Raw genomic sequence first — 11,847 nt, forward strand, 5'->3', positions numbered from 1 at the left:
GTCTTGATAACGCGATTGGGTTAAAACAATTGTCTTCGGCTAAAGCTTTTTTCTATCTTTGGTAATGTTACCCTGGATTTAGCTCTCAATGTTGCGAGTTTTTGACACAAATTTCACGGTGGGCGGGTTTAAGAGAGGAAATGCATCTCCATTGGTCAACCAGCCCAACAGGAACAGCTCCAGTTCATTTACACTTAAGGATTGTTACATTAGCCTGTTACAAGTAGACATGCTATTGTGCGTGGAACTTAATTTAGGTTTCTGCGAGTAAAACATATACACCCAATCGTGCTTTCTGATACAGATTGCTCGTCGTTTATTTGTTACTCTATGCATACTATGAAGTTGCTTTAGCAAATTCCATATATAAGACGTGTCGATTGTATTCACCAAACAATAATCTCGTGCACCTACAGTGGATATAAAAAAATCTACACACACTGTTAAAATACCAGGTTCTTGTGATGTAAAAGAATGAGACAAAGACGAATCATGTCAGAACTTTTTCCACCTTTAATGTGACCTATAACGTGAACAATTCAATTAAAAAACAACCTGCAATCTTTGAGGGGGAAAAAAATAAAAAATTAGTGTGCACACCCTTAAACTAATACTTTGTTGAAGCACCTTTTGATTTTATTACAGCACTCAATCTTTTTGGGTAGGAGTCTATTAGCATAGCACAGCTTGGCGTGGCAATATTTGTCCACTCTTCTTTGCAAAAGTGCTCCAAATCTGTCAGATTGCGAGGACATCTCCTGTGCACAGCCATCTTCAGATCACCCCACAGATGTTCAATTGAATTCAGGTCTGGGCTCTGGCTGGGCCATTCCAAAAGTTTAATCTTTTGTGGATTTGGATGTGCGCTTTGGGTCATTGTCGTGCTGAAATTGCTTGGTATTTGGAGCTGTTCATAATTCCCCCAACCCTGACTAAGGTCCCGGTTCCAGCTGAAGAAAAACAGCCCCAAAGCATGAAGCTGCCACCACCATGCTTCACTGTGGGTCTGGTGTTCTTTGGGTAATGTGCAGTGTTGTTTTTGTGCCAAACATACCTTTTGGAATTATGGCCAAAAAGGTCAACCTTGGTTTCATCAGACCATAACACATTTTCCCACGTGCTTTTGGGAGACTTAATGTTTGTTTTTGCAAACTTCAGCTGGGCTTGGATGTTTTTCTTTGTAAGAAAAGGCTTCCGTCTTGCCACCCTAACCCATAGCCCATTCATATGAAGAATACGCGAGATTGTTGTCACATAAAGCACACAGCCATTACTTGCCAGAAATTCCTGCAGTTCCTTTAATGTTGCTGTAGGCCTCTTGAAAGCCTCCCTGACCAGTTTTCTTCTCGTATTTTCATCAATTTTGGAGGGTCGTCCAGTTCTTGGTAATGTCTCTGTTGTGCCATATTTTCTCCACTTGATGATGACTGTCTTCACTGGGTTCCATGGTATATCTAATGCTTTGGAAAATCTTTTGTACCCTTCTCCTGACTGATATATTTCAACAAAGAGATCCCTCTGATGCTTTGGAAGCTCTTTGTGGACCATGGCTTTTGCTCTGAGATGCAACTAAGAAAATGTCATGAAAATCTTACAAGAACAGCTGAACTTTATTTGTGATTAATCAGTCACTTTAAATGATGGCAGGTGTGTAATGACTTCTATTTAACATGAGTTAGAATGTGATTGGTCAATTCTGAACACAGCCAAATCCCCTGTTATAAGAGGGTGTGCACACTTATACAACTAGGTTATTGCACGTTTTTTATTTTTCATTTTTCCCCCTTGAAGATTTCAGTTTGTTTTTCAATTGAACTGTTCACATTATAGGTCACATTAAAAGGGGATAATGTTGCATTCACACCCACAAGGTTATTCCTACAGTATACCTGGAGATCTATGATTGAGACTTTCCTACAAGTAACACAGTTCTTGTGTTCAAGAAAAAGGCTACAAAGTGTTCAAATAGGCTTCCGTGATAATAGTTTCCAACCCTTATGTATTTAACCAGGGAAAGTGTACAAGTACAGTTTGTTTTGGAAATAAAAAAATAAAAAAAACGCTGCCAAAAATTACATTTCATATGCATTGAGTTACATTATGGTCAATGGGGTGGGCGGAGTAAAACACCAGCAACAAATGCAAATACAGAGTCCCCCTTGATTTCTTTGCATATAATCATTCTATAGAGTCTCCTGAACATTTCCTACAATGCATTCACTGCGGCGTATAGAACAGTTTTTTTTTTATAGGCCAATATATATTTCATATGCATTGAGTTACATTATGGCCAATGGGGTGGCCGGAGTAAAACACCAGCAACAATTGCAAATACAGAGTGCCCCTTGATTTCTTTGCATATAATCATTCTATAGAGTCTCCTGAACATTTCCTACAATACATTCACTGCGGCGTATAGAACAGTTTTTTTTCTATAGGGCAATATATATTTCATATCCATTGAGTTACATTGTGGCCAATAGGATCTAGGATGGGTGGAGTAAAATGCCAGCAACAATTGCAAATACTGCCCTTTGATTTCTTTGCATATAATTATTCTACCCACTCTCCTGAACATTTCCTCGAGTACATTTTTACAATATACACTAAGCAAAGTGTCAAAATCGATCCATTTAATATTATTAAAATCGCGTTTTAACGCGGACTTCTATTTTGAAGGCAAAATCCGAAAACCGGAAGTCTTATTGTTGCTACGGAATCTCTAATGTTGCCAGCATGACGCTAATCCTGGGGAAGGTATCACTGCAACTTCATAATGAGTTGCCGTGATGAAATTTACGCTAGTTGGAACAGCCTGTGATTTAAATTGTTTACTCGGATTTTCGGTGTGACTTTGAATCTAGCCTTCAATCGGTTGATTTTGGTGTCCATTGACCGTTGTTACGTCATTTTGTTCTCAACGAATTACACAATGTACAGTAATAATTTAGATCTTTAACATATTTCCTTCATCGAGACCCGGTGTTTGACTTAAGTGTTCTCTGAATGTTATTGAGCAGTGTAATAAAAAAACACAAGTGACTTTACTTACACACCCACAAAACAATACATAGAGTATCATAGATGCTGGCAGTAGCCAAAGTCCCAGCGCCTAATCGAGTGTCAGAAGCCACCATACGGGAAATGACTAGGGATACGTTATCTATCTTACTTTATGATACAAGAAATGGCTGAAAAAGGTGCAGAAGGAGTCAGAGAGGTCGCTTCCATTGATAAACTTAGTGCGGCGCAGAAACAACTCCGGAAAAGACAAGATCTCGATTATTGGAAAAACAACATGCAAAAAATACGCAGTCGCAACCGCATAACTGGACTACTTATCGGGGCGTTTGTAATCGGCATGTGTATCCTTCTACTCGGGTTTCATAACCAGCTAACTGCTAACGTTAGCATATAACCCTTCTGTGATGTAACCATGTGTTAAATAATTTCGCCAAATTTGCAAAAAAGAAACAAATTGAACTAAACATTTACCGTTTTGTCAAAATAGATTATATGGAGTACTATAGATATTAGAACGTGGAGAACATTCAGGTAGCTAGCCTGTGTAGCTTCCCATGTATACTGCTGCTAGCTTCTTTCTGGCGAAACGTTTTCTAACTGAACTCCTTTTCCATGGACCGTTTTAATTATGAAACGTTGCGCCTGATAAATACGGGTATGTCCCACCCTGAATATACTCCAGAAAGCGACTATCGGTCGCAAAATGTACATGTAGGTTACTTTTTAAATGTAATCCGTTACAGTTACAAGTCACCTGTCCACATTTTTTATCAGTAATGTAACTTTTTGATTACTCAAACTCAGTAACGTAATCTGATTACTTTTAGATTACTTTCATATTAAGAGACATTGGAAAACAAATAGGAATAGCCTATAACCAATTGAACACCTTCTGCGGGATCAATCAATGTTAGAGTTTACATAGCTGGCTAAAAACAGAATATGGCATTTTACCTTAAGGGGTGTGTAAGCTACTGTGCCTTTGGAAAGGGTTTCTAAACCAAAAATATTCTAAACCAATATGATTGGTCTACATCTGTACATTACACCCTAAAGATCTGTCAGATATTCAGTCATTCCGATTAATCCAATTAACCTTTTTTATCTGAACATAACCAAAAATCTAGTTTAAGCCTGTTCTGTTATATTTTATTCATGTTTTTAATTGCTTCAAAACATTGTTGAAAAATAAATGGCAATTACTCAAATGGTATTGACATTGTTGTATACAAAAATTAAGATATCCGTAGCTTTTTGCGCATAAACTAAATCTGCAGTAGTCTGATGATTTGCTCCACAACCAACATTGTCAAAATGTTGCAGTAAGCCCCGGCACGCGAATGCACGTTTGCAATCCTGAACACCCGCATAGAAATAAGATTTACCTGCGCGAAAGTAACCAGCGATTATTATGGCTACCAGTGATGGATTTTCAAAAGACAAATGAAAGAAATAAACGGTGATTATAAACCTGCACTCTTAGCTTAAAGTAAATGACGTCAGCAGCCAACAATAACCAATGAACACAATTTTTAGAGATGCAAACAGAATCACATGGCCTACCTGTATGGACGGAGTTGATGTGGCCGCATCAAATGCAAATAATCATCCTTTGGCAGAGTGCTTCCCAACACACCTTTTCTCTATAATGTTTTTTTCTGGAAGACAGCGCAATGTTACAGCTATCTAACAAAGAGTTACCTAATCTATTAAACAATTCCTGTGAATGTTCTTCGACTCGTCCTGGCTGTGTTGTTCGGTGCATTTGACAAATAAACCTTGAAAAAGATATAACACCAGGTAGGCCTATCATTGTTCTGAGAATTATGCGTTGTGTAGATAACTAAATAACATTTTATATGACTCTGCTAATATTATCGAAAATATACTCTGTTTTTACCAGCCATCCAACTCAACCAAAACCTGAGAAATTTAAACTAGCTCATCACTAAACTGGTTATGCGCGTCCACCTTTGCGCTCATGATTATCACACACATAACTGAGGCGTGCAATTCATATTTTGGTTCAAATAACCATGTTTTATAACATTATATAATAAACTCAAACATACAACGTGTCATAATTATTTCACGCACCTATTATTTTTCATTTGAAGGAATCCAAATGTAATCATAATTTCTTTCAGAAGTATCTGTAATCCGAATCCAATATTTTTGTTGGTAACGTAACTAATTACAGTTACTGTTTTCTTGTAATCTGTTACATGTGACAGATTACTTGCAATCCGTTACTCCCCACCTCTGGGGCTAGGTGTAGAAATAAGGGGTTATTGTTAAATAATTAATATTCGTGAAATGTAGGTATTTTTTGAGGGAAAGGTATATTGGCGTCTGTATTGCTAAGTAAACGTGTGTGTATAACTAAATAGTAAATATAATACCTACTTTGTATTCATATTCATACACATCATCAATAGTAAGATTTTTAGTAACTATTGAATAAGTACTTATATCCATAGATATAGAACTTTAATGTCAGTGCTAGTATTTAAATACATTTGTCTAGTAAGCCTAAAGAAATATTGACTGTAATAGTGGCAAATTATGAATTGGTTTAAAACTAGTTAAATCTGACTGGTTGATTCCTGGGTTTAAATGTTAAAAAAACTTTCACATGAAATAATGTATCTATTCATAAGTGTAATGTCAAAGTGAAAAATACGAATCTGCTAGCTGTCCTAAATTAATTACAGTTCTAGTAATTAGTGATGGCCAAACAAGGCTTCATTACCGTTATTTTAGCAGCAGGATATTATGCTGGCAGTGCTCAGATTTTCTTTTTCAAAATAAAACCATCATTGACATTTACAAGGCAATATAGTTAACAAGCTAATCTGTAAAATAAATAACAGACGAACAACATTGGAACGGACATAAAACGTACCAGCTAGATTAACTATTTTGCCCTATATTTCAGTGATGGCTTTTATTCTGAAAAAGAAATTCTGAGTTAGCTCTACTAGCATGATATCCTGCTGCTAGAAGAACGGTAATGATGCCTCGAATGGCCAATAGTAATAGTGACTATAATACCAAAGGTACCTATCCTACTTGATGGAGCTTGAACAATTCTACAAAAAAAGAATGGGCAAACATTGCTGTGTCCAGATGTGCAAAGCTATTTTATATAAACTTGTGGCTGTGATTGCTGCCGAAGGTGCATGTATTTATAATACATTTTGAACAATTAAATGTAATTTTTCACTTTGACATTATGGAACTTTTTGTGTTGGCAAAAAGGTTCATAGTGGCAAAAATGTCTGATTTTAAATCTGTTTTGATTTAGTGTTGTTACACAATGCATTTTGGAAAGGTCCAAGGGGGGTGAATTTTTGAGAGCCACTGTATTTAATTTCAGTGAACCCTAAATTAAAGCGAGCAATCGATCGATATTCAGTTTAAATGGCTAACCACAGAGATTAGTAAGCCCATTCAACAGTTGGAAGCATGGTGACCAGCAGTTCTCAAAATGTCTGTTGGATTATGTTTAATTCCCAAAATCACCAAGGGGGCGATGCATGTGTGCTTATAGGGGCCAGAGTAAAATGTTTTGAAACCATGAAGTGTTCCCCAGCTTGAGCACAGACCTCCCGTGGAATCAGCTTTTTGTTTCATCAGAATAGTTACATATGCTCACAATATATCATATCTATATAATGTTTTTGCATAACTCAGTTTGTTTTTAGATTTTACATGTTGGAGGATCTACCTGTTAATGTCATGGTAACATCATGTGCTGCAGTACTGTTGAATTAAATTTGTTTATTTTTCTGCACCTTCCCTCTCCTTGATTACCTTCAAAAACGTTCCACACCAGTCTCATAAAGCCTTTCTGAAAGGTTGAGAGGATTAAGGCCAGTGTTCTCGTCTTGCCTTGTTTGAGGCCTTAACCATTTTTTATCTTCAGTCAGCTACACCATCCTCTCAGTGAAGCAGGAGAGAGTCATGGAGGATATTGATAATGAGGCAAGGATCACTTACATCAAAGGCCCCAGGACAGGAACCAACTCCTAGGGAAGCTCCCTCGCTTGAACAGGAACACTGGTTTGGACTGTCAAGCTGTTATACTCACCTACTGCCAGAAGATGGCGCAAGTTACGTAGGCTTTTTGATCAAGGGGAAGGCTCCCATTCATTTAGTAATATCAAAATGCTTGGTAGAGGTGTAACCATGCACACACGTCTGCTGCAGACTGAGTATATGTTTTTGGAAACGTGTTGACTTGCTGTGTAATAAGTCATTTGATAATATTGAATGGGAATATCTACTTAGCCTCAAAATATTGGGAAAAGCAGGCTAGTTGTACGTGTTTGTTCCACTGGAATTTTATGAATTGAAACAAAATGGCACTATCAGTTCATAAATAATTTCTCTTAACAGTGTATCAGTTTTGAGTTTTCAATCTGTGAAAATTATGAACAACTCAAAGGGGTAAATTAAAAACCGTGCGTGATATGGATTCATAATATATTAACAGTATTTACAAACATGATTTAGGAAACAATGTACAATTTTAAAAAACAATTATTGTTAAAGGCACAGAACCTGCATGGCAGTATGTTTTCTAACGAGATTTTTGAAAACCAAACATTTCATGACCTCTAGATATATTTCCTGCTGGTATCCTAGAAGAATAAAATGAGATTAATATGTTCTACCACAATATGTCCTCCACATGCACACTTTAAGGCAAATAGCTCAGAATTCACAGCTTAAGTATGCTTAGTCTTTGTCATGAATCAAATAATTACCACTGAAGGCACGTTTACGGATTTAAAAAATATAAGGGTCAGAACTATATATCCTTAACCCAACATTATTTATAGGAAAGCAGTTGTTCACTACTAATAGTAAATGACTCCTATAGAAAGTGCATGGTGTTGAACCATAGATTACAAGACAAAAGTTTTTTTTTTTTAAAGAATAAGCATCCATTGTCCCCTTCAATCAAATAAAGGCTGATTAGGAACACCCAACACTTCTGCTACTAGCTCTTAGTGGGATGGATGTCTTAGTATACTGTAATGCCTGCCGAGTAAGTGGATTCAATTATATCATGTTTTGCTTTTCAAGCACCGTTTTGTGCAATTTGTGTTGCTTCAGTTTTGTTTTTTGCACCAAACACAACTCAGACATTTAACTGATAACTCCTGGTAGCTTGGATTGACTCACTTAGGCATACGAACTTTGACTCGCCCGGCCCACCTAGCAAGTGGAGCTGCAGAATGGAAACCGGCTTGCCTGGGGAATTCCTCAGATAGCAGCCTACTTGTTCATCCATACACAACCTTGTAAACCCTACAAATGCACTCTTAAAGGCGATCATTATGTCATCGTGCTTGAGCTATCTTATCCATTGATTCAATAACAAGGCCAGGAAAACACTGTTTTAAATGCCCCTAGAGGTCACACTGTGTTATAGACTCACTATAGCATTGGCCTGACCCACAGTTCCAGGTGTCACACAGGCTGCAACAGCATAAATACAACCACAAAACACTTTTCATGTGACCAGACGCCACACACAGAGCGACTGTATATAAGCTCACTGTCCTTAGGATTGGGACACTTGTCATGGCATCACATTTCTAACTTGTGGTAATGCACAAGGACTAGCTGACAGTTTGGATGCTCTGACTAGGTAGTCTGTCCATCATCATTGGGAGGGGCCTTCAGTGCGTCCTCCATTTTGGGGACGGACGATGTCTTCTGGTTGTCCCAGGGCTCAGTCTGGTAGCCACCTGGTCAGCCGTGGATCAGCAGCGTTCCACCGGTCACAGAATCACCTGCACCAGCTCCATGTCTCACTAGGAAGAACAGTTAGCATTTAGGCGGGCGCAGTGTGCTGAAACCAAGCAGTCTGACATGTTATTTGCATCACAGCATAGGTTTCTAGGAGTATTATATCCTATCAAATGTCCCTTTAATTTGTCAGACTGGCAAGACCAGGGTTCAGGCGTCAGAAAGGGTGCTCGCTCACCATCCTGTTGTAGTCGGGGGCAAAGGTCACCCCTTTGCCGGATCTTTCCTGAGAGCCACTGCTGCTGCCACTGACTGAATTTTTACGCATGATCCCTGTTTAAGACATGCAGGGGGGGGATATCTAAGTTCAAGAGCTACAACTCCCTATGACAGCGGTTCCCAAATCCGGTCCTTGAGTACCCACCAACAGCACACGTTTCTGTTGTAGCCCTGGACAAGCACACTCAATTCGACTCGACAAGCCTGATAATTAGTAGATAAGTTGAATCAGCTGTGCTTGGCCGGGGCTACAACAAAAATGTGTCCTGTTGGGGGTACTTGAGGGCCGTGGTTGGGAACCACTGCCCCATGAGACAGCACGGAACCGCTACAAGCACGACTCACCTGTAGGTGGCAGAACGTCCATCCTCTGAAGGCTGTTCCTACGCGAGCCGGGATAGTTGCTGCCTTTGGACAGGCGTCTCTGGCGGTGGTTGAACATGGCGGCAGGAGACACGATGCCAGGGGGGGGCACCTTTCCCATCCGTGCATACAGCTCCTCAATCTCCCTCTTCTGGTTGAGCTGGAGAGCCTGCACTTCAGACTGGTGCCTTGGAGAGATGGAGATGGTGGAGGAGGAGAGCATGGGGTACAGAACAACAAAGGAAGGGGAGAGAATTAAAGGGGCGACCTGAGGAAGAGGCAGATGGTGAGGGACAGATTTTAATCGCATTAAATGGGTGTTTATGTGTATTGAGAGTCAGGCCCTGAATATGGACGCGCATTTTAATGTAACATCTGGCTTGTGTGCAGGACACCGACCAGGTGTTCATCACGTTCAAATCCTGGAGAACACATTTCATATTATGATGTTTATGAACATATTAGACATAGACATGTCATCGGTTCTCCAGTTTTGTTTATTTAGTTAATAATAAATACCCAAATATTTCCTGTAAACAGTGTGCCCTGGTTTGTGTTTGTTTTTCAAGCCTGGGGCAGAAACAGTAAATAACGGCCATAAACAATGTTTTCTGTGTGCCTGCATGTTTGCTCACATCTCAGAGAGAACATCTCAAACAGAACGCCTCCTCCACTCATCTTTCCCTGACCTCCTTCAGCTCCTCCCACATCTCAGAGAGAACATCTCAAACAGAACGCCTCCTCCACTCATCTTTCCCTGACCTCCTTCAGCTCCTCCCACATCTCAGAGAGAACATCTCAAACAGAACGCCTCCCCCACTCATCTTTCCCTGACCTCCTTCAGCTCCTCCCACATCTCAGAGAGAACATCTCAAACAGAACGCCTCCCCCACTCATCTTTCCCTGACCTCCTTCAGCTCCTCCCACATCTCAGAGAGAACATCTCAAACAGAACGCCTCCCCCACTCACCTTTCCCTGATTTCCTTAAGCTCCTCCCACATCTCAGAGAGAACATCTCAAACAGAACGCCTCCTCCACTCACCTTTCCCTGATTTCCTTAAGCTCCTCCCACATCTCTTCGTCCTCGCTCTCTGTCTCGTCACTGCTGACATAGGAGGCGCTGCGTGTGTAGCTCATCCAGGGCTGGGGCAGGCCGCTCCCGCTGAACTGGGGGCTCCCCGCCGTGCCCTCCCACAGGCTCAGGCTTAGCCTCCGGCCCCCCTTCCTCCTCAGCTCCTCCTCATCCTCCTCTCCCTCCTTCTGCTCCTGTTGTGGCTCCTCCTCGTCCCCCTGCTCGTCTGTGCTGGTCTCAGATTTGATTTCCTGGGCAGAAGGGGTTGTGGTAAGGGTGACGGCGGGTGGGGCTTGGTGTTGTGGGTGGGGTTGAGAGGGGTCCTGGACAGGGCTGGCGCAGGACGTAGGGATCTCTCTGCTTGGTGTAACCTGGAAACGACCGATGGTCAGTGTAGGCCTTTTCTCTGTTAGAGGGAGGGGTGAAAAAGACACAGAGAGAATTATCTTGTGTTTCACACTTGACACCCACTGGTCTCCACTGATCCTACAACATATCCACTGCTTTAGATACAAGTATGGCAACAAAGAACTTCATTTAGCTGATTGCCAATCGTCAGCTTACTTGGTCAACACGACATGCATCACAGTGGGACCACGTACAGCACAGGGAGAGGCCTTACCCTCAAAAATAGGTGACAGTCTGCTTTTGGCCGTGTTTGTGTCTGACTCGTACACAACCAGGGCTAAAGAGGTCCTTGGGGTGGATGAGCACACCTGCAGGGAAAATAACAACAAATGAATTTCAGCTTTACCACTTGATCTCCGTAACGACACAGTGGCAGAGCCTGTGCCAGACGCATCCAGTCCGTAAAACCCAGGCGCATCCAGTCTGTACAACCCAGGCGCATCCAGTCTGTACAACCCAGACGCATCCAGTCTGTACAACCCAGACGCATCCAGTCTGTACAACCCAGACGCATCCAGTCCGTACAACCCAGACGCATCCAGTCTGTACAACCCAGACGCATCCAGTCCGTACAACCCAGACGCATCCAGTCCGTACAACCCAGACGCATCCAGTCCGTAAAACCCAGACGCACCCAGTCCGTAAAACCCAGACGCACCCAGTCCGTAAAACCCAGACGCACCCAGTCCGTAAAACCCAGACGCACCCAGTCCGTAAAACCCAGACGCATCCAGTCCGTACAACCCAGGCGCATCCAGTCCGTAAAACCCAGGCGCATCCAGTCCGTAAAACCCAGGCGCATCCAGTCCGTAAAACCCAGGCGTATCCAGTCCGTAAAACCCAGGCGCACCCAGTCCGTAAAACCCAGGCGCACCCAGTCCGTAAAACCCAGACGCACCCAGTCCGTAAAACCCAGACGCACCCAGTCAGTACAACC

The 11,847-nt window shown here is 41.4% G+C and overlaps 2 protein-coding genes across 3 annotated transcripts in view; one reads left to right on the top strand and one right to left on the bottom strand.

Annotated features, from left to right (window-relative positions):
• Positions 1-3,142: 3,142 nt before the first annotated feature.
• Positions 3,143-7,427, top strand: LOC105013414 (cytochrome c oxidase assembly factor 3 homolog, mitochondrial). Its single transcript, XM_010874931.4, has 2 exons — positions 3,143-3,365; positions 6,953-7,427. The coding sequence occupies exons 1-2, from the start codon at positions 3,176-3,178 to the stop codon at positions 7,057-7,059; spliced, it is 297 nt and encodes a 98-aa protein (XP_010873233.2). The 5' UTR covers positions 3,143-3,175; the 3' UTR covers positions 7,060-7,427.
• Positions 7,428-7,515: 88 nt separating this feature from the next.
• wnk4b (WNK lysine deficient protein kinase 4b) overlaps positions 7,516-11,847 on the bottom strand; it is a 44,867-nt gene continuing 40,535 nt past the window's right edge. The window contains exons 16-20 of one of the 2 annotated variants that reach the window (XM_010874933.3): positions 11,125-11,218; positions 10,473-10,908; positions 9,412-9,617; positions 9,026-9,120; positions 7,516-8,852 (exon numbers count right to left, since the gene is read on the bottom strand). In XM_010874933.3, the coding sequence (XP_010873235.2) occupies positions 8,850-8,852; positions 9,026-9,120; positions 9,412-9,617; positions 10,473-10,908; positions 11,125-11,218 (834 nt within the window). In that variant the 3' untranslated portion in view covers positions 7,516-8,849. Of the gene's footprint in view, positions 8,853-9,025; positions 9,121-9,411; positions 9,698-10,472; positions 10,909-11,124; positions 11,219-11,847 lie in introns of those variants that run through there. The other variant, XM_010874934.5, reaches the window with a different exon arrangement.

The sequence above is a fragment of the Esox lucius genome, chromosome 11 (genome assembly GCF_011004845.1).
Source record: "Esox lucius isolate fEsoLuc1 chromosome 11, fEsoLuc1.pri, whole genome shotgun sequence".
NCBI lineage: Eukaryota > Metazoa > Chordata > Actinopteri > Esociformes > Esocidae > Esox > Esox lucius.